We start from the raw sequence: 26383 nt of genomic DNA, 5'->3' as shown, positions 1-26383 counted from the left end.
AAAATTGAGGTTCTGCAGTGACACTCACACTGGGTTTGCTGGGTTCCTTCAGTTCCTTCAGCTATGACCCTTCAGACTGCTGAGTTTAGTGCTTGGACGACCAACAGCTTGAAGGCTCTGACCATCCATTTGGTGAGCTCAGGCCGTTCCTCACTGAAGCAGATTTTGGCAGGTGCTGGCTGCTCTCAGTAACTCTGGTTTTCCATTTCATGCAGGAATCCTGCTTTTAAAAACAGAACCCAGAGATGCCTGTGAATAATTCACTTCCACAAGCACTGAAGTATTGCTGCCATTTAATGCAGTCTGAGTGCTACCTGCACCTACTTCTGACCTAGACTGCAACCCCTCTGTGTGCCATGTGTATAATGCCTGGTGCAACAGCCCCCCTGACCGCAGCACTGCTGCAGGTAACATAGGAAACTGTTTGAAAATTAATAATTTATATTTAACTCTTTGCAATGGATAGTTTGGAATAATTTGAATTCTGCTCACATATCCCACTAAATGTTGGTTAGTAAATAAATTTTGTTCCCATCACCTTATAAAGTATCATAAATTTAAAGGCTGGTATGACATAAAGAGTCTGAAAGATCTTGCAGGAGTCTTTATGTTTTAATTCAAACTGAATTTATTAAAGAGAAGATAATTGGCACAGCCAAATTAACCCAAGGGTTGACAAAAGAAACCTGGGCCAGCATCAGCCTGACCTGGTGTAATGCTATAATGTCATCATTAACTGCCTTCAAAGGCAAGAGCAATTAAGTAAAGGGTAAAAGCAGTAGAAAGGCTGTAATTTGTTGCATAAGACCATTATTGAGAAAACAACCTTTTGACACAGAGAATTAATTTTTTTCCTCTGTCTGCTGCAAATTGGGAAATATGAAGGGTAAATAAAATGACCTCTGCCAGGGCAGGTTTCCTGGGATAAGTGCCTGCTCGGTGAGGGAGCCGATAATTTTTGGCCATTTCTGCAATGTTGAGATCCCAACCAGCTCCTTTCTCTGTGCCTGGTCTCGCACACGCTTCCTGTCGCAGCCGATGCCCCGCAGCGAGCCTGACACAAACCCGCACCGAGCGCCGCGATCCCGGAGCCAGCGGGTTACCGGGGCGGCCCGCACGGGGCGCGGGACACGCCCGGGAGCGGCCGCAGCTCCGCACCCGCGCCAGCCGCGGGCCCGAGCGGCTCCTCGCCCCGGGGGCCGTTCCGAGCGTCACCACCACCGGCCGCTGGAACACCGGCAGCGCCCGAGGGACGGACAGGGCCGCTCCGGCTGCCAGGGGTGCCCCTGTCCCTGTTCCCTTGTCCCTGTCCCCCCGTCCTCGTCCCCGCCCCCGCCCGCCCCGCTCCGTCCCGCCCTGTCCCGCCCCTCGGGCCGGCGCTGCGGCGGCTCGGGCAGGCCCGTCCCCCCGCGGGGCCCGGATTGGCGGCGCCGCCGCCTCCCCGCCGCTGCCGCCGCCCGGCGCGGGCAGGAGCGGCCAGTGCCATGAGCCGGGGCTGAAGCGAGGGGCTGGGCAGTGCCGAGAGCCGCGGCTGAGGTGAGGGGCTGGGGCAGAGCCGAGAGCCGCGGCTGAGGTGAGAGGGCCGGGCAGTGCCGTGAGGGCGGCCGGCAGCGCCCGCCGGTCCCCGCGGGCTGCGGGCAGGGAGGAGCGCAGGGGCCGAGGGCGGCGGTCGGGCCGGGCCGCGGGCGGCCCCCGGGGCCGGGCAGGGCGGATGGCGGCCGGGGGGGCCCGCGGGGAGCGGGGCCGGGCGGGATGGAGCCGCCGCTGCTCGGCGCGGGAGCGGCGTTTGCCGAGCCGGGGCTGCCGTTGGGCAGGAGCTGCCGGAGTACGAGCGACACCTTAAAAACAAACGACACAGGAGGCGGCAGCGGTCGCTCCTGCTGAAACCGAGGGAGAAATTTTCAGTTGGCTTTTGCCACCAAAGGCGAGAGGTTTCCTGTCTACTAAAATTGTTTCCTCTCTCCTGCCCTTGCTGTCGGCTCCTTGGTTTCTGCTTCTCTTGTAATTTTCAGTGTCATCTGTGTTATCTTCATTGCAGTTCAGGGACTAAACCCGTATACTGTGTCTCTTCAGCGTGTGCTAAAGTTCCTTCTGAATGTTTGTGCTTAACTTCTTGGTGATTTGTGTCTGTCAGCAAATGTCTTGAGGAGCTCCTGATCATAATTTTGGGAAACGAAGTATACAGCGGAGGCTAATTTAAACTTGTGTATGCCACTTAAGTATTATAACCAGAAGATAAATTAGTGTAAGTCTTCAGTGCTGTGAGATTATCTTCTGTTAAGATGCTTTGTCATACTCCTCTTTCAAGATGATACTGCCTGTGCAACTCAGGAAAAATAAGGGGTTACAGGGTTTCAGGTGTGTATATTTTTACAAGAAGATGTTGTCGTTTTAGTGCTGAAATAACTTAATATTCCCAAATTGAATAAAATTCAGGCAGTGTGAGTACTCTGGTTTGATTTTCTTGGAACTGAAAATGTGCTAAATGAGAGGTAAAAGGACTTTACCTTGAGCGTAAAGTGATAAACTAGTGACTTGGGATGTTAAAATTGACTTTTAAAGACTCCGACGTGATGCTGTTTTATGATTTATGAGAGGTTACTAGTCGGACTTCAAAGCTGGCCCAGCAGGGTGCTGTGTTGTGGGTGGCACATTAATTATGCTCCAGGTAGGCGCTGAGGCTTGAGGTGGTGTTTCTAAAGCAGTGCAGGTGCTTTCTCCCTTGAGTGAAAGACCAAGAAGTTGATTCTGTGCTCAGAGATGTCTCACACTGGGGTTTACTGGGGTAGGATACAGCCTGGGAGTTGTACTGACAAGCTGAACACTTCTCTTGTGAGCAGCACTTCTGGTCCGTGCAAAGAGGTTATTGAAATGACCTATTTAAGGGAAAAAAAAATTGAATAAAATCCAAAGTTAAAACTTGAAGAAGGACATGGCCTAATAATGTGTATTAATTACATACTTCTTTTTGTGTGATAACAACTCTTAAGGCTTCCAGCTTTTAATACCAAATACTTAGTTGTTTCTAACTAAAGAACTCCTAATCCAACTGTTTTTCAAAGTAAAGAATGTGGAGCAGGAAGCCTGGACATAATGGGTAATGCCAGTAATTTCTGTGTTGTGGTAGGTGTGTAAACAAAGTAATGGGAGCTAATGAAACTTACTTAGCAAATAAAAGGCTAATATAACTGAAATACATTTAAAATCATGGAGCTGGAGGACTGAGGATGCATTGTGGCATTCAAAGAGCTTTTTAGCTGATCCATTTGGAGACTGTGCTGCTCTGCCCCACCTTCTGTGCCAACTCAGCCAATTCCCTGGGATGAAATCAGAGGGTTTCTCCTGCAGCCCATCTGAAAGGCCACCAGAGCTCCATTGTGTGGGGAAGGTGAGCAGTCAGACATGGCAGTGGCCATGAGTAAGGACACGTTCCCCTGTCCTGCTCTCCAGGACGGAGCTTTGCCAGTTTCTGCCTGTGAGATGAACAAATTGTGGTGCTGAGTGTGCAGAGTGTAAGTGACACCTGCCCAGGAGCTGAGGAAAATGAAGGCTGTTTATTAGGATAAACTGGGTTCCAAAAGAATGGAGGGGGAGGGTAAGTAAATTCTGATCTTAAACACAGTCCTTAGAGCTTGGAAAGTCCCTCAGATCTCTGGATTTTTATTATTTTTCTTTGGTATGCTCGAAATTGTGGTATCAGATGTCCACAGTAGTAATGCTAATTCAGTGTGCTCTAAAACATTTATCCATGAATAAAGGCCTCATGTTCTAGAAACCCTTACTGCCCTAAATGAAACAATCAGATGACAATGTATGCTGGAAAATGAGAGCATAATGTAGGCTTAGAGATTAGGAAAAAAAAAGATAAGAGTTAATACTGTGAGCTGTCATGAGTGTGTACTTTGTATTAGAAGAGATGTATTCAGAGTAGAAACCAACTCTGGAAGTGCACAAGGGTTCCACATGTGCCTGATAAAGGGCATGGACATTTTTAAGTAATGCCAAGTGGACACTTGAAGGGATGTCTTGTGCTTTCAAGGCGGAGGAGGGTGGAACATTGAGCTACTGAGAGAACAATATCCTATCAGAACTGTTGATACAAAAAAAAATGTGTACCACTCCTTATTGTAGAGGATTGTGCTACATGGTTCAGATTCACAAAGTAAAGTGTTTGTTTTGGGGGGGTTTGTACTGCAAGTGGTGGAATTAATCATCTCTGCTGGACAAAAATCCCAGTGACTGTGTCATAAAAATATATGATCAGCTGTTCTTGACAGAATTGTGAATTATCTCTTCTTCGAGGTCGGCTTGTACAAAGCATCTGTTAACATGGCAAGCACAGAAGTTTGAAGGCAGAAAGTTGATAATAATTGATCAAAATCCCATTTCCAGCTCAAGACAACAAGACCTGAAGGTTGTGCATTGGCTGGGAGGGTTTATCCTCACCCAGCAGCCTCAGCCCCTGTCCCTCAGAGCACTGTGAGAAATCAGGGTTGAGCTCTGCAGAGATAGCACTGAAGGAGTGTCCTCTTCAGAAGAGCTGTAAGTGAATGGATTTGCTTGGATTTGGGCCAAGCTTTGTGTATCACAGGTCCTAAAGTATTTACACACTTGACAAATGGAATTTTAAGTCTTTTAAGGTGATTTTTATGTTCTTTCACACAAGTCCTCACTGGAGTTTTGCACTGGAGGCTGCCTTGTGTTAACTTGGTTTCATGAGTTTGAGTCTGTGCAGAGCAAACTCTGCTCTCCTTGGTCAGTAACAATGCAACCAGGGCAGTGCAGGACTCCCAGTCAGACCAGTTCAGTAATGCAGAATCTGCCTCTTTCATCATTTCCTTTAATGGACTCCTTGATGACCATTACCTCTGAAAAATGAAACCCAAGTGTCTTAAGTTGGAACTGCTCAACTGAAGCATCTGAGAGGCTTTGCTTGAAGATTTCCTGTGTTAGCCACAGCCAGTCTTGCTTCTGTTGGAAGTGGTGAGAGAAGGGAAGCAGAGGAGCAAGTTTTGATGGTAGAGTAGGTCACAGTGTCTGATGTGTCTGCAGTGTGCAGAAATCCCTCTAAGTTTTGCTGGTGTTTTTATTTCCTGCTTCCCCCTCTGGGAGGAGAGGAGTTCCAGGGTGTTGTGTTACTTACCAGTCATATTTATTCTCTGGGTGCTGTTGTCTCTGTTGAAGACAATTGTTAGTGTCTTTGGGGGGACATGAGAATATAATGGTAAAACAGGGTTTATTCTCTGAACTTGCCTTTCTGCTCCTCAAAACTCCTGCTTCTCTGTTTAGTGTCTTTCCTATTTGTGTTAACTCTCTCCTCTCCAGACAGTAAGGTGTGTTACTGTGCTGTGCAAAGCACAGTACAGATCAATACCCAGTGCAGTTGGGGTTCTAAAAGGGAAGAGGACTGATGGACAGTGGATAACAGGAGATCAATAAACATGGTAAACAGTGGTGTTTCCCCATAAAGGCCAGGAGGGCAGCAGAAATGAATTGTTGTGTGAACCAGGCTTTAATATTCATTACCCTGTGTCTCAGTGGTCTGTAAAGTGTTGTGGCCTCTGACCCTGCTGGTGTTGGGTGACAGGAATATTGCAGGAGAATGTCCCTCAGTGCTGTGACTGTGGTGTTGTCCTGCAGGATTATCCTGGAGCTGTGAGAAGATGGGATGCTCAAGCTTAGAACAGGATCTCTTTCAAGAGTATGAAAATAGTTATTCAGGCATTGGAGTGCTCTTTTAAAGGATCTCTTTGGTCCAAAAAATTGTTATATTGGGTTTTAATAGTGGAAATAGAAGACAGAGCTACAAGACTTTAGATCTTACTCTAGATTTCATGTGTTTTGTTTAAATTACACTTCAGTTGTAAAATAGGACTGCAGAATTATAAGCACAAAGGTATGGACTACTTTGATACTGGGAATTTCAAAGCAGATGGCAGAGGAGTGAAATGTGAATGTGACCTGTCATGAGCTGCAGTAAAGTACTGATCTGAAATTACAAAGAGAGATGGAAAAAACATTCTATCTCCCTGGAAGTCAGGATTAAGGCTGAGAAAAGAAAACTTTGTTTTTATGAGCCCAGACAGGCTGGAAGAATGAGGGCTCTGTGTGGGGAAGGAGCTGGTGGTGCTCACACGGCTGTGTTGTGGAGCTCGGCTGGGAAATGTCACCAGACATGTGACATGGAGAGGCAGGGGAGGCTGCCTGAGTTGTGGTGCTTTCCAAGCCAGCCATTGCCATTCTGCTCGCTTAATATCCATCATCCCTGTTGCCTGGCTTCACTTTTTTCCTCATACTCTTGTGTAATACTTGGGGTTGGTCACATAAATAAATGTGCTTTGGTGGGAAATGAAAGTGATCTGTACAACTCCTGACTGGTTTGCAGCTGCTGTGACGATTGATAAGGCTTATCTTTGTAGGACCTCCTCAGTAGCATTTCGTTTTGTCTAATCATTTCCACACTTCTTCCTTTTCAACTTAACTTGAAGTATTAAACAAAGGAATTAGGAGAAGTGGAAAGAACTAAGGGGGAGATAATCCTGAATGTCTGTCAACTCAGAAGTGTGCTGGTTAATAAATGCTCTGCCAGGTTTTGAATAAATCTTCTGAGCAATGCATGACTTTACAAAAGTATTTTTATAGACAAGAAAAAAGTTACTCTGCTATTTATATGTTATTTTTAGCAAGTAGGAAGAGATGTGGATGGAGAACAGACCAGCTGTGCATACAAACTTTCTCCTATTTTGTAATTCCCTTTATTCCCTTTTATCATTCCCTTTTTGACAACAGGTTGAGTGTTCCCAGAAACCTTAACACTGCTGAGAGGTTTCAGGCAAGCTGAAAGCAGTGCCTGACAATTTCAGAAAACTCTGTGAGTGTCTGAAAATGTGCATTAAGAGGTGTGTTATATTTAAAAGTGTAAACATTCAGTTCTGTGGCTCTCTGTTTGTTTTGTCATGCAGCTTTGAGATGTGGATTGGCAATGGTTTTGGAGCATTAAACAGATTTCATGAACCTTTGCTTTTCTGATGAGTTGGGCCAACTTTCCAGTTTTACTTTTAAATCCTGTCTGCATCCCAGCTATCATTCTTTCTTCCACGTTAAAACTTCACAATTGAAATGATAAAAATGAGTAAATACTGGTCCTAGCCCAAGAATGGCTTTGCTTTCTCAGGATGTATTTTTTTAATCTGCTTCTTCCATCCAGCTGCCCTCAGCAGTGCATTTACCAATGAAGATACCATGGACTGACTGCTTTGCAAGCATCTTTGTGGACAGAAATGGGTGAGGTGTGAGCAGTGGCTCCTGGAGCCTCCTCCTCCCTAACCCAGCCAGATCCCTGCTGGTTTGTGTGGTCTGCTCGGATCTCGGGCTGCTGCAGAAGGGGTTGTTGTTGGCAGAACACTTGTGATCCTGCCTGGAGCTGGGAGAGCTTTGGAGGGGGTGTGGAGGCTGTTCCTCATTTCCACAGAGAGGAGCTCGTGGTGAGGAGTGGAGGTGAGAGATTTCCACCCCATGTGTGCGTTTCCACTTGCACTGCTCAGTTCAGGTTCCCCAGTAGAGTGCCCAGTGTTGTCCGAAGCCTTTGTTGTGCAGAGCATGGCAGAGGCAGCTCTGCGGGGATGGAGCTTCCTCACCCTTCACTCCTCACTATTTTGTCACCTTATCCTGGAAGACAGCCTGAGCTGCCACTCCTGCTTGGCTTCCCAGCCCTGACCTCTCTGGGCAATTAAAAGCCTGGTGTACACACCCACACCCTGAGTGTGTGCTGTGCATACCCACAAAGCTGCTTGGAATTCAGAGCTTGGCTCTCTTTGGTAAACAAATGCCTGGTGGATGAATGCAGCATGGATATAGGAACATTGCCCTATGCCTGAAATTAGACTTGCCTGCATAATTCTGTAATTGGACAAGGCAGGATATGGCTCAAAGACACTTATTTCCCTTTGCCCTTTTGAATCCATCTGGTGGCTTTTGCTGTTCTTTTATCTCCCAGCAAATCAAGACCTTAAAATTGATGACCTAAAATTAATTTCCTTGAAGCTGCTTTAATGACACTTCCCTTGCTGTGTATGTGTGTGTACAAAATGTAACCCACATCGAGGGGAGTGCATTCACCCTTAACTGTTTTTTAGCTGGTTGAGACTATAGAAATTATTTCTAAATGCAGTAGTAGAAACTTTGATGGTGTTGAAGGCATTTCCTGGACAAACTACACTGATAGATCTGTTTCTTGAATAAAAATATAGGGCAAGAAAGGGAAGACTTTAGCTCTCTTTTACAAAGTAACCCCAAAGGAGAATGACAACAGAGAGTTTGCATTAATACACCTTGAATGTAAAGTAGAACTAGAGTTCTTAAAAATTCATTAAAATTTTTTTAAGCTGTTCGTATTGCACTGTGAATTCAGCAGGTAACTGGTGAATTTTGGTGTGTATTGCTACAAGACACCCACCTGCTGACTTTTTTACTTTTCAGCTTGTGGAGTTGTCATGAAATTCCTGCAGACAGCTCTGCTGATTAATGTTCTCAGAAGTGAGATCTGGGTGTGTTTTACAGCTCCCTGTGTAGCTGGTCAAAATTTAGTATGTGCCTCTCTGAAATAGAGTTTTGGAGGAGTGATTTCATTTACAGAAGTCCCATGGCACTGGTCTGCCTTCCACTAAGTTAAGGACCTGTGTGTGTGTGCTATGACTGAATTATACCATAGAGGAGCAAATGTTGAGGGAAAATGATTAATGGGTGAGAACACTTCTCAAGGAGTGCTGCAAAGTTCAGAAAACCTTTAATGAACTTAAACATTTTAAGGAAAATTTTATTTTTCTTTAATTTCAGGCTGGTGGCCTGGTTCACACAGGGAATGACCAATGGGGTAGATCCATGCTGCTGAAAAAAGAAGAGACGAGAGCTCTGTTTGTTTTTCCCAATCTTGTTTTGTTTGGCTTTTTTGGTTTTTCTTTTTTGAGTATTCACATGATGAATGATCCTTCCAGGCTTGTTATCAGTACCACATTTTGAGAGAGAAAAACAGAGTGGGAAGGATCCCCATATGCCCAGGGACCTCACTTTACCCTCTCAGTGTGCTGACTTCCTTTCTCCTTTGGAGCAATACATGCCTTTACATTCCTGTGAAATGATCATTTAAATTCAGAATGCCAGCAAAGCTGGGGTATTTTTTTTTTCATCTATCTCCCATGGTTTCTTAGCAATTAGGCATAAAAAAAAAATGTTGTGGGAGGTGCTCATCATTTTCTGACTCAGTTGGTTTCAATGGGAGTCAGGCCTGTAAAGCAGCTGTTAAGGTCAGGCAGTCTGTAATTGACCTGTCAGATGTTGCAATTAAAGTGTATTGCAGCTGTTAGAAATAGGAGTTACCTCCATTGCTCCTGAAAAAAAACCAAAAAGCAACCCAAAACCAAACCGCCAGAAAGCTTTAATGTATTTCACTGATTCATTGAGTTCTGCCCTCCTCTGTGTGTAATGCAGGAAACAGAGGGGAATGCAGATGGAGCTGCTGCCTTTGATTTCAGTGCTGTTTGTGGCAAGGCCTCTTTCATGTTCTGAATTACAAAGTCCGGGGAAAATTCTTGCCAATGTCTGTCAGTCAACAAATTTACACCTTGAAATGCTCAGAGTTATAAATACTGTGGGAAATCTAAGAAAATGTATTTACATGAAAACACACGTGGGAATGCTTTTGCCACGTTCTGTTTTTTGCCTTAATGCTTTTGTGGATTTTGTGAAACAGTAGAATGTACTGTAATGGAATAACTAGGAATTGTATAGTTGCTTCAGCCCTGTGCACTTGAGTGAGTTTTTTTGTGTCTGTCTCACAGTCCAGTGTTTTTAATCATAAAATGCTTAAGCCACTCTTTAATTCAGAATTAGTCATTGAGAGGTTTGCAATGTTTGTGACAGTTGCAAGGAGGCTCTGGAAGCTTTTGAACATCTCCCCAGAGCCTTTATGTCCTGACAGTCAGCTGGGGAGCTCTGAGTCCTCATTTTTTTATTGAGCCTCACTTAATGTCTGTGCTCATTGAGGGTCTGCAGTGTTTCTGTGGTGTGTGTTTGCTTGGGTTTTTGGCTTTTTTTAATAAGCAAAGTGCTTTGTCCTTAGCATGGTGAAAATTCCGGTCGTTTGGGGCCGTCTGGGTTCCGTTTCAGTGTCTTGGATGTTGTCCTGTGCTTATCGCTGTCCTCCAGCTGGAAAGCCACAGTGGTGCTGAACTTTGGCATTTTAGTTTCTAGGTATCTGAGTTGAACATAAATCTGAATGAGTGTTGCCTTAAGCAGAGAGAGAAATGTCTGGTACTCGCCAATTCCAAATGTGACATTTTATTTTCTGGCTATTTTTAGGACAAGGATTCTTTAGAGTTTGTTTTGTTACCCTTCTATGGATCTTTCTATGAATTAGAAGTTGAAGTATTTTGTGCACTGAAGCTGTCATCAGTGGTTTATGATCTCTGCACAGTTCTTGCTAGAATATGTGTGATTCTAAAGCTGCATTAATGTGGTTCTCAGTCTTTGCTGTTGCTGCTTTAAGCTGGTAGTAACTCTTTATGATCTTACTCATTCCATAATCTGTGTGAATACTCCTCTTCAGTCAGGTAAGTTAGAGCAACATTTTCCTAACTCTTCTAATAATACTGAAACTAAAAGTAACATGATGACCTACACAGGGCTTTCAGAGAAGTCAGGAGTTCTAGTCCATTTTCTTCCAAAATTAGATCACAAAGAGCTTTTCTCTTCTTGTGGTGCTAATTTATGTTTCTTTTGCAGTTTCCAGGTAGGAGGAAATGCTGGTAATTCCTTTCTCCATTAATTTTTTCATGAAATCCAGTGACAGGAGAGACCATTTGATGGCATGGAGTGATTGGCAGGACTGCCTCTCTTAGGTGCTGAGAACAATTATTTTAAAGAAACTTTGCAGAGAAGTTTGACTTTTGGGTTGAATTACTTTTGTGCCACCTAACTCAAACTTAATGGCAGCTCTAAAAAGACTTGCATGTTTTGAAGTCCTGTTTATTGGCCTTTTCCAAACCTTTCCTGTCCTTTGGACCTTCTGGGGAGTATGCTTGCAGAAGCTTCTGAGAAATCCTGATCTGTCATAAATGGATTTTCTGCATTTATCAAAGACATTTTCCTTGGGCAGATGAGATGCAAGGAGGTGACCAACTGTAATCAGTGAGCCTCTAACAGCATTTCCCTGTGTCAATATTTGCAGCTTGCTCTGTATCTTCAGGTGCCTTCAGATAATGAATGTTCATGTGTTAAGTACAACTGCCTTTCTAGTTAGGTGTGAATACTTTATTTGTGTTAAATGTAGCCCTCCTCCCTTCCCCAGACAATTTAAGCTTTCTGGAAATAGCCTTGCTTTGGTTTGTTGTTCTTGTTTCGGTTTGTGCCAGCTGCCTGCTCTGCAGATCTTTGCCTGGTTTTGCTAATTGTTTATTTTATTTGAAGAGTTATTACCTTGCTTCTTAGGGATGTGCTAGGTCTGAAACTAAATATTTCTAAGTATTAAAAGCTTGAGTGCCATTTAATAACACCAGAGAATATCCCCTTCTGTAATTTTGCAAACATCTCTGAGACCTGAGGAAACCATGATTGTCTGTTGTGTTTTGTCTTGTCAGCTTAAGAAGCCACGAGGCACCTTGCATGCTAATCCTCTGCAGAACATGAAATTAAAATGAAGGCTGTACATAAGAAATATGAAATTTGATTGATCATTAAAAATCCCCTGATAAAAAAGATGTCTTTTGATACCTATGGGTAAATCTGTAGATTCCATTTCTTTTTTACTAATCTCTCATAATTACATTTTACATGGGGACCTAGAGGCTGAGTTACTAATTGGAGCTGCTCCTCTGTGTATGTGGGCTCAGCCTGATGTGAACAAACCTGTTTATTTTTAAAACCCTTCATGTGAAGGTGTGTGATGGTTGTTTTGCCTTGGCAGGTACTGTGACCAGTGCTGTCATTTTTTTGTGAAGGAAATGAATGTAAATGTGAGAAGAAGTCTTTGATTGCTCACTTGCTACCTGTGGGCAGTTCTGCCTATTGATGTGCATTTGCACTGGGAGAAAAAGAGCCTGCCAGACAATTCTGATAAGCCCTTTTTATAAATTTAGGATTCAGGGCACCTTCTTTTACTTAATTTTGGAAGCATGCTTTTCTCTAAGTCACTCGGTCAGAATTTCCCCCAAAGATTTCATAGTGACCTTTAATTTAATCAGAGATGTGGGCAGAGTTTTCAGCTGTGGATAAATCCACAGAGGTTTTAGATAAGCTTTTATCAGATTAATGAGGAGGTGATTTTTTTTTCACTGAGATAAGAGAGCAAGTTACAATTCTGCACAGTTTAACCTCACCATTTACCCTTTCCACTGGGTGTCATTTTTACATGAAAACTTTTGATGCTTTATTATTACAGAAATCCAACACATTCTGTTGAGATGCAGAACTTATGCAGAAGATTCTGATGTAGACTCTCCTCCCTTTTACAAGACAGCAAATGCAGCAGTTATATATTTATTGCTCAGAGCTGTAAGACCATTGTTGGGTTTTGAGAACCCAGCAGTTTGAGGAAAGTGGGAAAAGCTGGCTTGAGGCTGGCTCTGAGTTTGCCCTTGTTTTAAAGTGTCTGTTTCTGAATGCCTTGCTGCAGAAATTTCAGATCTAGGTCTGTAAACTTGTCTTTTTCTGGGGCATTTCTCTTCTCACTTGTGGCCAAATTAGTTTTTTAGGTAATTTTGATGCCAGCAACCAGCTACCTGGGAAAACCACACATTTTAACGCATTTTTAAGGACATCAGTATATGTTATAGGAAATGACTAAAATCCCAAAATCGGTGAGGGAGGGGATATGGTGCTGGTTTGTTACAATTTTATTTTGTTCTAGAAACTAATGAAAGCTCCCTTTGAACTGTTCAAGGTGGAGTGTTTTGGAAGGAGAAAGCGCTACCTGTTGTTTGCAATTACAAATGATAAACAAGAATATAGTTCATAGGAGGAGAACATGTGAATGGAGAAAGTATTATGTATGCACTAGAATTTGTATTCATTCTTATTGTGCCAACTGGGAGTAAATGTTCTTTAATATAATTATACTGTGATGCAGTTTGAATCTGTTCCAAAGAGCAGAGCTTTGCCTAAAAACTTCTTTTATTTCTTCTGTTAGGGAAAGTGTTGGATTTCTTAAGAATGCTGCTTCATTTCAGCCTTCAGAAAATCATTAAATAAGAAGAAATTAGATTTTTCTGAGTTTCTGGAGACCCTTAAATGCTTAGCTTTTTGTGTTTGTTAAAATGGGACTGTAGTGCATCTTTTAAAGATTTTAGTAAGTGGTGTGTACTGGAAGGAGAATAGGAAATAATAATAATTATTCTTTTATCAGTAAAGGCAGAGGAACTAATGTGGTAGCTGACCTTTCTTAGATCTTTGGGGAAAATGTTAATATAGAATACACTCAGCTGACATTAAACAATTTTTGTTTGATTATTTTTGAAGTGTTATAAAGACAAGCTTGGGTACCTCAGCAGCAGCAACAAAATTCCAGTAGTTTTGAAGACTCCTTATTTGCCATTGCAATTTTACTTGACTTTTCTGTTCTGCACTTAAAATGATTCTTACTCATCTCTTTTATAGGTTTATAATTTTCATTAGATGTATAATCTCATTGACAAGACTTTAAATTTTTGCCTAGGATTCTCTTTTTAAGCATACCTAAGCATACTTAAATGGAAATTATTTAACTTAATTTTTTCTGAACTTAAAGGCATTTGCACAAAAATGTTTGGGTTTTTTTAAATGATGCTCAGAGAGCTCCTGCTGGGGATGTTTTAGCTCTCACCCAGCATGGTTGTGCTGGCCTGGGTTTCTCTGTCAGGGGTGTGTGCTGTGTGTGTATGTTGTGATCCATGGTGGCTCCATCAGTTTTGGCCATGATCTGGGATTGCCTTCTGCTCAACACATTTAAAACACAGTCCTTTAATAGTACTTGATGTTGATATCAACTTTTCATTTCTGCCCTTGGATTTAAAACAGGTTTTGTTGCTTTTGTTTTTTCCCTTTTTCCCCCAGCTGTATATCTCAAATCCATGAACTTGGAAAGTGAAGGAAACTTCCTTCTTTCCTTCTTGTTCCTGATGGAAACTGAGCTCTAAAGGCTGATCTCCAGGCTGGGTAACTGGATCCCTGACAGGAAGGTTTCACAGGGCTATTGTGTGATAGTAATTACCAACCCTGGCTCTGTAGTTCATTTAAAAGTAATGACTAGTGGATGTAAAAGGAACAATAGATGTTAACTATGGAATACATTAACTCATGGAGATGCCAGGGGAATTTAATTGATCATAATTAGAAATTTGAATGGGGATAGGAAAGAACGTTGAATTTTGCATTTTGTATCCCTTCATTTTTTTGTCTTTTATGATATAGATGTGCTGAATGAGATGAAGTCCATGTGACAGATAATGTCCCAGCAGCTGTGCTCTCTGCTTCAGGGAGGGCGTTCTGGGCTAAATGGGAATTGGCTTTACTTCTGTGGCAAAGCAGTACTTTTCACTAATATTGTGCTTTGTTTTGAAGGACCTGAAATGAAGACTTCTTGCTCTTAACAGAGAATTGTGTCTGATGCTGCGAGCTCTGTTACTTATTTTAATTAAGTACAAAGAATTGCAGCAGTTTTCCCACATATCTCAGTGTTGGAAGGCAGATACTGCTTGAATCTCTAGTAAATCAAACAGAATCTAGAATTTCTGGGAGCAAATATGAATTTCAGATCATATTGCCTTGTGTAGATGTTCCCTGTCTTAGAGAGATTTAATGTGCTGCTGGCCTGGTTTGGAACATGGCTGTAATGTGTTAGTGGGGTCCTTTTTCTGTTAGAATAAAATCTGGCGCTCCATAAGGAGGCTGCAGAGATTGTCTAAAACAAATATACTGCTGCTTCTTCCTGCCAAATGAAGGGTAGATTTAGAGTATGAAGTTTTGAGTCTGACCCTTGAAAATTACTACCATGTAACCCAAAATGATAAAAAGGCCCCATGAATCCTAAAGAACAACTGGGTGTTTTTCCCAGTCTGCCAGAGCAGTTGGATGAGTGCTGGCCCAGAACGGTTACTGGGGAAAGCAGAGGAATAACCAGTGAGAAACATTCCCTGTGAGCAGCTGTGGCAATCTGTGTGAAGTTGAATTGTAGCTTTATCAGTAATGAAATTCGTTGTTTCCTTAACAGCATTTAGGACTTGTTCTTCTGGTGCAGCTGACAGATACAGGGGAAAGTGTTGCAGTGCTGTTTGGTAACCTGTGAGGCTTTTCCTTTACTTAGGAGGAAAGGAATTTCTGTTTTGTGGAAAACACATTTTTTGGTCTGTGTTTAGTAGCAACAAAACTGCAAGTGTTGAACCTTGTTGCGCATTTTTCTGAAAGCATTTTGCTAGTACAGTGCACTGTGTACCCTTTCCCCCTCATGAAGATGTTGTAATAAGTAAAGCAATGTGATTGGAGTGGTTGGCTGCTGCAAAACATGTGAATTTAGTTACCCAATCCAGCCTGTTTCTCCAACTAAATGGTTATGACTAAGTGTGGTATAAGGCAACGTTGACCTTCTGAGTTAGTTCCTAGTTTGCTGCTAGGAACAGCAGCAAACAGCGAGGGACAGACACCGTGACAGCATTGCTCCCCAGCCCTTTGCTGTGAGCAGGGAGGCAGCAGGGCTGGAGCTGAGCACGGCTCTGTCCCCACCACGCTGTGAGGCACCTGGTGACAAACAGGGACAGCCAGGGAGAGCCCAGCTGTGGGTTAGGCTGAGCAGGTTGAAACAGGTTGTTTCAATCACTTTCTACATTGTTAATATGAAAAGAATTGTTTTGCTGTATAAAGCTGGTGGGATAAGTGTCTGAGGCTCTGGATGTTTTCTCAGGGCTGAGCAGGTGCTTTCTGGGCACAGCTGAAGGGTGGGGTGTGTTTGTCCTGCAGGAGAAGGGAACAGGGGGGTGTTTGTGGGCAGAAGGACACATTGCTGGGTGCTCGGCTCTTCCTGTGCACTCCCAGTTAGTCATTCCTGGGAAGCAGCACAGCTGCTGCAGTGACACAAGAGTGTCATGGCCTAACCCACAGCTGGGCTCTCCCTGGGTGTCCCTGTTTGTCACCAGGTGCCTCACGGCGTGCTGGGGACAGAGCCGTGCTCAGCTGCAGCCCTGCTGCCTCCCTGCCCACAGCAAGGGGCTGGGGAGCAATGCTGTCATGGTGTCTGTCCCAGGAGCTGCACTCCCTGTCTGCCTGGCTCAGTGCCTCCTGTTGTGGAGCTTCAGAAGCAATGCCTGTAGGTGAGGATTATCAGCTGCTCTTCTGTGGGAGATGGGCTTGCAGTGCCTTGAGGTCACAAGTGGAAATGGCAGCAGTTGGTTGGCAGCTATCTCATTCCACCCTACAACAGCATTCAAAATTCAAACCTCTGGGGAAAGGAATTATTTTCTGAGCAGCCTTCTTCCCTTCCGGGTAAAAGTTCATGTTTTGGATCATTTGAAGCCTGAGGATGTAAGATTGTTACTCAGATCTGCCTGCCACATAAATAAAACTGGTACCTTGCATCTTGAGAATCAACAGAAAAACCTTGAAGAGGCAGCCAGAGAATGAGGAACAGTGTGGCCTTCAGAAGAAGGACCAGTGAAAACCTGTGTTTGTGCAAGTACCAATAAAATCTGCAAACAATCAGTTTGGAATTGTGCCACTTCAGATAGTGAGGCTGGAACATCAGGTCTTCGGACAGCTGGGAGAGGAGCTGAGGAGTAGGGGAAGGAAATGAGTGAGGAAAATGTAGCCAGAAATGAGTAAGAAGTGAATCTGTTAAAATGATATAAGAGTTAAAAATGTATAGTTCAAGAGCTTGATGAAATGACTTTATCAAAACCTAACAACTACAGAAAGAGCTGTCAAGGAAAAACTTCTCAGCATCTCCTTTGGGGAGAAAAAACAAAACAAAAGCCCAAATCCTCCAGAGTAAAACAGAGATTGTGTTCAGGAATGGATTGAAAACATGCTCTTTTATATGACATAATTTGGGGTACTGCAACGTGCTTGAGGTAGGCAAATACTGGTTAATCAAGAATTTCCTTCCTTTCTGTGTTAAGTTGATCATGATGTTAGGAAAATCTTGCTTGTTCAGTAAGCAGTAAAATCTCTTTTCAGTACATTTGGTGTGTGCAAGTGGAGTTCATCTGTTTCAGGTCATTAGCACTGCATTAGCACAGCATGGCAACTGGTGTTTAAACACCAGCTAATTAATGTTCAGTGTAAACACAGTGTGCTAAAGAGCTTTCCAAACCCATGAAGTTCTAGCTGATACAAAATGCCACAGTGAAAATGCTATTGGGGGATGGGAGGAATTGCTAATCCTTTTTCTCCTGCTTTCCTAAATTATTGATAAATGATTAAAGCTGAACAGCAGAAGAGAAAGAGTCAAACTGATGCCAATAGCATTGTGTGCAAGGGGGATTTTGTCACTGTATTTGTGGGGTTTTGATGTTAGTTTGTTTTTTCCTTCCTTAGTGTATAGTGTTGTGATGGCTCAGTGACCTGGAAAATGTGTAGGGTTTTTGTACTTTCAAATTTTGGTGTGTTCATTTTGCAGTTTCACAACTGGGCCACAATATTCAACATGTGTGATAGCTGATGGCCCAGCACTTTGGAAATGAGGTTGGATAGGTATCTTGGCCAGTAGTATTTTTTTTCCCCTCTCCAAAATAAATTTGGGTGTGTTTGTCCAAAAAATGTGGTATTTTGCAGTCTGACCTATGTGAAACAGAGCCCTGTCTGTGGTGGACAGCAGGCAGAAGCATGGATTCTGCTTGCTGCTGGTTCCCAGGTGTGCTCATCCAACAGGGAAACGAGACACCAAATTTCTTACCAACCTTAGCACTCACCAAGTTATACATTCAGGTGACTGATAAGAGTAGATGTAAACCTCAGGTAACTGAGAGTTCTTAATATTTGGGTAAATAACGACTTGTTCTACAGATGCAGTAAGAAAGGGAACAACCTGCTGAGCCCCAGGTGGGCTGGAGGCACAGCTCCATCACTGAAAGGAGCTCTCTGTTAATGCTGCTGCCTGGATGGCTCAGATGGCTTTTGGGAGGACAGAAGAAAACTGTTCCATGGTAAAAGCTGAAGTCAGAAGTGATCTTTAGAAAGAATCTTTGTCTCCTGAGCAGTCATCAGAGCAAGGGTGAGATGTCAAGTGAAAGCTTGGCCAGGGTCTGAATGTTTCTTTTGGTTCTTTGGACCCAAACTGGCTCCTGGTCATATGCAGCAGAAATGAGACTTAAAACAACAAACAGCCAAACCCTGAAAAGGAATTTCTGAGGGCTTTGCACGAAGCAGGTTAACATCCAGCCCCTTTTGTACAGCCTGCTGGGGGAGTTCACAAATGCTGGAAGAAGCAAGGAATTATCAGCAATTTAGGAGCCATAAAATGGACAACTGTAGTGTGTAGGAAGTTGTGGACAGATACTTGCTCTGAATAAGCTGCGTAGCAAAGATCTGCTGGTTTAAAATGTTTAACCCAGCTTAGTTTAGTGACAGGTTAAAAAATGTTTACATGAGCAGCTCTGCTAGGAAGTAGAAAGGGCTACAACCTTGAGCAGGATGGTGGTGCCGAGCAGGTGGCACCGGCTTGCTGGATAATACAATCTGATATCACAACTGTTTGTGAAGTGCAATTTCTTTACCACCACATAATCATTCTTCTGAACTGCTCTTTAAACGTCAGCAAAGGCCTCGCATTAATTCAGCTTGACAGTTTGATTACAGCATTTTAACAGCTTCTGAAAAATAATTCAGTTACTGAAGTGGTAAACTCGCTGTCTTGGCAGTGGAGATAAAGTGCTGCCTCCCAGCTGGAGAGCAGAGCTAATCCTGTAATTCCTGGTCCATCTCTGTGTATGGTCACCAGTGCTTTGGTTAAATGCATGCTGTTTCCTCTCCATGTAAATATATGCTAAATTCACTTTCATGGGTCAATACAATGCTTAAATAACATGCTCCCCACACTATGACCTTTACATATTTATGACCTTGCTTTGAGTTTCAAATTTTCTTTATTTATTAGGTATAAAGAATTAAGTATTGCGTATAGAAGGGACTGACAGAGTTAGGAGTGAAATGTTTCAGTGTGTTGAGGTGGGATGGGGCTCTGGAACTCAGAGGTACATCTGGCAGGAAAATAGAAAGGTGATGCTTCAGAGATGAACTGTAATTTCAGGACACTCGAGGATAATTTTAACAGCCTGGTATGTTTTAATATTGCCATTTTGTGGCATGTGGAAATATCTTATGTAGCACACAGCAACCTAGATCTATAATTTTCAGCATAGGCATCTCCTGCTTCTTGTTTTATTTTTTGGTGTAAGTTGATTTGGGATTTTTTCCTATGTAAAATTGTGTTTGACTTAATGCTTGAAAATGAGGGTGTTTGAAGCAGGGGAAAATGCATTTAATGTGGTGTTATGTTTTCTTGCCAGACTCTGACACATCTGTGGAACCTGCAATGACAAGTCGGAACAGTAGCCATGCAGACAAAACTGGTGAAATGTCCTCAAAGCAGTCAACACCAAAAGTGCAGGTCCAACGATCTGTCTCCCGAGAAACCATCACAATTCATTTCTCTGCATTTGGGAAGGAGGAAGAAGAGGAGGAAGAGGAGTTTAAAGAGTTTCTTGATGAGGAACTAGACGACCAAAGCATTGTAACAGCACTTGAAGCCAAGGAAGACCTCTGCTTTGAGCATAGCGGCCATGACCTCTTTGGTCCAGCTACCTCGCTTAACATGGCCAACTCTGCATCTCCGCTGTCCTCATCGCCTGCACTTCTGCCAGCTGCAGAAACTGTGAAGCTCTTGGACTCCTCTTCCCCATCCCAAATCCTCAGTGCAGTGCCACCGGCCCTGTCTCCATCGTCACACTCATGTCACACGTCTGGCTCATCAGGTGCACCAGCACCGCCTGTGGAACAGAAATCCAGTCTGTCTTCCCCATCCTCATCCCCTTCCAGGTCAGTTGCCTGCTCTAGTGGCTCATCCACAGTTTCTAGTTCAAAGCCTTTTAAGGGGTTGGTCAAGTCCTTTTCAACAGAAGTGGAACCAAAAGAACCCACCCCACCGATGCGACACAGACACTTAATGAAAACCTTGGTGAAATCTCTGTCTACAGACACTTCTAAGCAGGAGGCTGAAGCTGTGTCTTACAGGCCACCTGACTCAAAACTGAACTTGCATCTGTTCAAACAGTTCACTCAACCTCGAGCTACAGGTGGTGATTCTAAAACTGCCCCCTCCTCTCCATTAACATCCCCCTCCGACACTCGTTCCTTTTTTAAAGTACCTGAAATGGAGGCTAAAATTGAAGATACGAAACGACGCCTTTCTGAGGTGATCTATGAGCCTCTGCAGCTGCTCAGCAAAATAATGGGTGATGAAAGCAGTAGCCACAGGCCCAAAGCCTTATCTTCAAGTGCTTCAGAACTCTCAAACCTTTCCAGTTTGAATGGCCATTTGGAAAGCAATAACAACTACAGCATTAAGGAAGAGGAGTGTGATTCTGAAGGGGATTTCTCTGGGGGTGACTTTAACTTGAATAAGAGTGATCATTCAAGATGGGCAGAAGAACATGCAAAAGAGACGGAGACCAAAAGCTCTCAGTCTGCAAGCACAAAGGATGTGGGGTCAAAACCTTCACTTGTACTTGAAAAATGTTTGTTGTCTGCACTAGTGAGCAGGGAGGATGAGGAGTTTTGTGAACTGTATTCTGAAGATTTTTTCTTGCTAGAAGAAGAAAGCAAAACTGATAAACCTGCTGAAAATGTGGTGGAGCCTGAGATGACTGAGGAAACTGCTACTATGCTCAGTAGTGAAGATGAAAATAATCTGGATGTGCAACAGTCTGAAATACCAGTGAAAACTTTATACTTATTAATACTGTTAGTCTATGCTTACCTTATTATCCCTCTCCCTGGCTATTTAAGTGGACTTTTACTTGGAATGGCCCTTGGATTTATGGTAGCTGTCTGTGTGATTTGGCTTCTTATTCCACGTACTCATGAGTATCTCAAATTGCATAAAAGCATGAAAAAGCGATGGAATACAGGAGCTCTGGACATCAAAGAACCTGAAATACTGAAGGTGAGCTCCTGGCATTTTGTGTGTGTGTCTGTCTGAGTTATTTTGAGTAGAAGGAGTAAACTAGATTTATCCTGAGGGTGTAAATGAGCTGAAATGTCCCCACTTGTAAATAGTTTTTTTAGGGTCAACTCTCTTTGGCAGGGGCACAAATGGTTTAGTATCCAAGAATATGTAAGACTTTGGTGTCTTTAGGGATTAGTAGAAAATGGAATTTCTTCAAAGTAAAAGGGCAAATGGCTTTGCTGGTAGATTTGAAACGATCCAACTGGAATACTGAGAGCAAGCAGTGTCAAAGTTTAGTGTGTAAGATAACATTTGTGCTTGAAGCTGGGCCTTGGGAGATGTATTTTGTTTCTGGGGTATTTTGTCTAGGCAGCAATTTGTTTGTTGGTCTGTTCGTAAGCAGAGACAAAAGCATTGTGTTCAAGTAGAGCATATGGGTCGTCCTCAAAGATGAGCTAATTGAAAAGGGAGGAGGAATTACAGTTCAGCAAAATGTGTCTGAGAGCTGGGTTTTGAATGGAACTTTGTCCTACCTGCTCTCTGCCCTCCCCTTGTTGTTGCTGAGATGTTGCAAATTTGCTGTCACTTTTTGTCACTTTGCTGTGATTCACCCAACCCCTCTGTTCCTTCAGGGCCTCTGGTCCCTGTCCTGCCCTCCTCATCTCCATCTGGGATGAATTCCAATCATATTTTCCCAATTGCAGAATTCCAAGCAATAAAACATCTGCTGGTTTCTGATGTGCAGCAGAAGCATTTCTGAGTGCTGGTGGTGTAACCTTCACTTGATATCACAGGCTGATCAGAGTGTTTGTCGAGGCATTTTTTGTATTTGTGTAAATATTCAATTGAGCTTTTGAAGGTGCACCCCCAATTGTAACAGCACAAAGATTTCATGAATTTAAATTCAGATGGATATATACTGTAGAAAATGATAATGTGTATTGATGGCTAATTTCATGTGTCTTTAGGTAACTGAAAAGTTAGAAAAACAGAATATAAAACTCTACTTTTGTTGCATAAACAGTGGTAATTGCATGTCTAGCCCTTATTCTACCCTACTGTTCCATTTTTTTGTGAATGAGATGAGTTGTGGTTATTATTTGCTGTAGTAAATTCAGACTGAACACTCCTGTCTGCCCAATTGAATTACCTGCTGCTCCCACAGACAAATTGTCACAAACTTTCACTTCAGTCCTTGTTATTTGGAGCCAAGACCCTTCCTCAGTACTTGACAGCTGATAGAGATCCTGGTGTTCATTATTGGCTGGTATTAGGCTGTCTCTGAGATGTCAGCTTTTGCACAAAAACCTTTAAACCATATTTTAATGCTTTTATTGAGGATTTAGATCTTATGAAAATAGCTGTAGGCAAGAAATGAACAGTGCAGAGAAGTCTGCATAAATGTAGATTAATGGTTTTTATGACCTGATGAGTATTTGTTGTGCTCATAACACACAAAGTAATTGTCTTTAATATGTAAATGCTTCAGGAGTTTACAAACCAGTTCAGTGCCCATATTGTAGTGGAATGTAATGTAATATGATTTAGCAGATTGCAAGTTATTATTCCCACTTCAGACAACTATCTTTTGTTTGCATCTGTCAAAATTAGTACTGGACAGCTTAGATCCTCTGAAAAGGCAGCTAAAGACTTAATCTGTAGCAAAACTCAGGGAAATATAGGAAAATCAGACTTGATGCTCTTGCATAAAGATGTTGTCTTCAGAACTTGTTGGTCTGGTATTCTGGCCTGGACTGCTGTTGTGCAATTGTGATAAATGCTCTGAGTGAGATGCCTTCGTATGGGGCTCACAGAGTTGGGATTCTGCCAAACTGCTGTCAAGTTATTTTTGTACAAGTATGTGTCCATTCTCCCTGTGTAAATGTTGTTTGAGAAGTTTGCATTTCCTGGGTTTCGAAAAGTAGAGCAAAATTCCCCTCAGCAATTGCTGAAATACTTGAACAGATTATTGTCTCCCACCAAACTGTTCTTGGCAGTGGGAAAAAGTAAATAACTCTTGTGTTGATGAGTGCGTGTCTCTATAGGTGTCTGTACTTACTTCAGTCACATGTCCTTGGTACTGGGGGAAAACATCCCCCCAACCAGAAAATACACAAACCCCCTGCATCTTCATTGCATGATTTGTATCTGCCTATTCCCTTAATTTTCAGTTCTCTGGCTTCCTTCTTATCTTTTTCTTTTTTTTTTTCCCTGCCCACATTTTTTCCTTCTTTAATCCATTAGTCTTTTCTAACTTCCTGCTTGGCCTTTCAGCTCTGCATTCTCTTGTGTCATGCTGATTGACACAAAAGGTTTTAAGTAACAGCTAAAATGGAAATTATATATTTACCCTTTCCATTAGAAAGAACTTTCAGGAGAACACAGTGGCAGTGCCTGCTGGAGAAGTTGGAGGCTTTGAGCCACAGTGTACAGAAAGAGGAGGCTTTTTATCAGCGTGCTATTCCTGAACACCATCCAAGGGATTTCATGGTTGATAGTGGCCTCTGGCAGACAAATGTTTCTTCCAGTTAAGGTGATGGTTGCTTCTCCTACCTCAGACATTTTTGTCCCTTTGGATTCCCTGTGAAAGGAGCTGAAAAAATGCATTATATTTTCCCCTCATTTATGAAGCAAAATACTATTGAAGTGTTATAAAATAGTGGTAATAAGAGGGGTAGTAATACAACTGTGTCATTTGAGTGATCAACAGTCTTGAAAAAATTTTGGTGCTAAAGCATTTGATGATATAGTTTAATAATAATGGCTATTAACCAGTTAATATCACTAAGAAACTTTAGGGACAGTTTAAATCCAGATTTGGACTTGTATTGTGAAAGTGGCATTTGCTGATTGTTTTATTTATGTATTTGAAAGTATCATAAGTAATGATTTTAATTTATTTTTACCCACAGGCCAGGTTTGTGCCCCCAGCCCTCTGGGTCCTTCATAAGGATATTTTGCAATTCTCCCTATCCTCCCCTCTCAGGTTGTGTTGTAACACACCTGAGACCTTAAATAAGTAACACCAAAAAGTTGGTACCTACAAAGCCTTTACATGAATTATTCTGTTGAACTGCAGTTTCAATAAAATATTTGGAGCCTGGAGTCAGGAAAGAGGAAAGTTAAACTGAGGGGGTTTTAAAGCTGTTTTTGCCACGTCCCATGAGCCGAGTGTTCCTGGGGCTGGAGCAGGGGCAGCAGCTGAGGTTGGAGCTGTGCCTGCGCTGGGAGAGCCGCGGTGCCCAGCCCAGGGAGCAGCTCCAGGCCAGGATCCTTCTGCCTTCAGCTGGGAGCAAGTGCTGACCTTTGGAAATGGGGATCACAGCATCGGTGTCCATGGCCAGCAGCTGCACAGTGGCATATGACTATGGTCATTGTCCTCCCAGAATTACTAAATTTCTTATTTCAACAACTTTGCTAGAACAGACAAGACCTATCCTACAGTCACTCCTCTCCTACACAAGGAAATCCATTGTTGCTTCAGTAGTTTGGGAGAATTTATCTGTTGTGGTAACACAATTTCTCTGTTTGGGTGCATTGCAAAACGGTTTCCGTGGGCTGTGAATCTTTTGTTCCAGTTCAGTTTTGCAAAAAGAGAGGTGGAGGTAATTCTGCTGAAATTGTTCTTAAAGTGCAGGAACTTTGGAATGACTCTAGGGGCTTCTTGGATAAACTTCTCTGTTTTTTAAGCTAGGTGAAACAACTTACAGAACTGAAGATCACTGAAGTGAGAAGGCAGGTGGTGTTGTCACCTCCTTTAACACTGTTAGATAAAATTCCTGCAGCTGCCACAGATTTTCAGATTCATTAATAGAGCGAAGAATCACCATTTAGTGAAGCATTAACATTTTACTGTTGGCCATGCAGTGTATCTCTGTAACCAAATAACATGAAAATCGAGTGCGAAGAAGAAACTTCATCCTTAGAAATTAGAAAACTAAAATTTTGTGTGCAAGGAGGGATTGTAGTAGTGTTCTGTCTCTTTCATCCTGACTGTTGTCTGAAAATAAAACCCCAAATAATTAAACCTGAGCTTGGTTCTCCAGTTGCTGGTAACCTGGTGGCTGTGCTGTGTCTGCAGCTCTGTTGGGTTATGGGTGAGCAGGGTGTGAGGATTGTGTGTTTGGCAGGCTGTACAGCCAATCAGTTGGTTGGAACTGGAAGGCCTGGGCACATGGTAGGGATCAGAAAAGCAGGAGGGATTTTGACTGACTTTGGCACAGGGAAGTCAAGATTTGGATGGGTAAATCACTGCTTGTTTTCATCACAGTTCCATCTCCAGCAGGCCGTTAAAGGAATGTCAGGTGCAGAGTGACCTTCCTTCCTGGGTACCACATGTACCCATAAGTTTCCAGCCTTTCTACTGAAAATAGAAATCTTATTAGACTCAGAGAAAGGGCTCATGTGACTGAGCCTCCTATAATGCCCAACTCTCCAAGCAGCCCTTTGCTCTGTGCCAGCTGGGGAGGTGTTGGCTGAACAGCCTTCCAGGAGAAGACAGGAAACTTCTGAGGCAGCAAATTCCCATCTGTGCATTTGCCTGGCTGCAGGCTCCAGACTTTGTCTGAGCTAGAAATAGCTTGGAGATGTGATGGGGGCAGGTGGGAGTTGCTCCAGAGATCTGTGGCCATATGGATACTCCAGTTCCTGCACACGGTGGCTTTGGGCCCCTCATGTGATGTTCTTGTGCTTCACTAAGTCCAGCTGGAGTTCCTGGCTGAAAATTAATTGCTGTCTGCTCAAAGATGTCTTGGCTGAATAATTTCTAGGAAGGAGATGGGCTGTGCCTCAAACCTACGTCATCCCTGCTGTGCAGTTTGATGGCTTTTATAGAAAACTCTTCCTTGTGCATTGGATTTCCTATAGGGGAGTTGTGCATAACCCAGTGTAAGAAAAAAAACAACCATAAAGCTTCTTCAAAGAGTATGTCCTGGTATAGACATTTCTATTAATAAAAGACATAATCTGCTTTGGAGCTGAGCAAAGATGAATGACTTAATCTTTCCTGAACATAAAAGAAATGCTAATTTATCTAGTTTTTTCAGGGTTTGTAGTGGAAATGGAGCGAGATGTTGGAGTAAGCAAAACAGATATCACTGTTACTATGGCACCTAAGAAAGTGTATGCTGTCTACTGTGGGAAATTATGTGGCACTGAAACCGAAGAAAATTAGCATAAAAGTAAATTTTACATTTCTGTGTG

The 26383-nt window shown here is 42.8% G+C and overlaps 1 protein-coding gene across 2 annotated transcripts in view; it reads left to right on the top strand.

The window, feature by feature from the left end:
* Positions 1-1359: 1359 nt before the first annotated feature.
* The window catches only part of TEX2 (testis expressed 2), a 46108-nt gene continuing 21084 nt past the window's right edge, over positions 1360-26383 (top strand). Inside the window, exons 1-2 of one of the 2 annotated variants that reach the window (XM_074555107.1) lie at positions 1360-1573; positions 19524-21178. In XM_074555107.1, coding sequence (XP_074411208.1) covers positions 19550-21178 — 1629 coding nt within the window. In that variant the 5' untranslated portion in view covers positions 1360-1573; positions 19524-19549. The remainder of the gene's footprint in view (positions 1574-19523; positions 21179-26383) is intronic. The other variant, XM_074555106.1, reaches the window with a different exon arrangement.

This window comes from Zonotrichia albicollis, chromosome 19 (genome assembly GCF_047830755.1).
Source record: "Zonotrichia albicollis isolate bZonAlb1 chromosome 19, bZonAlb1.hap1, whole genome shotgun sequence".
NCBI classification, from domain to species: Eukaryota; Metazoa; Chordata; class Aves; order Passeriformes; family Passerellidae; genus Zonotrichia; species Zonotrichia albicollis.
The sequence above is the reverse complement of the archived record's forward strand: the minus strand, read 5'-3'. Positions and strand labels throughout refer to the sequence as shown.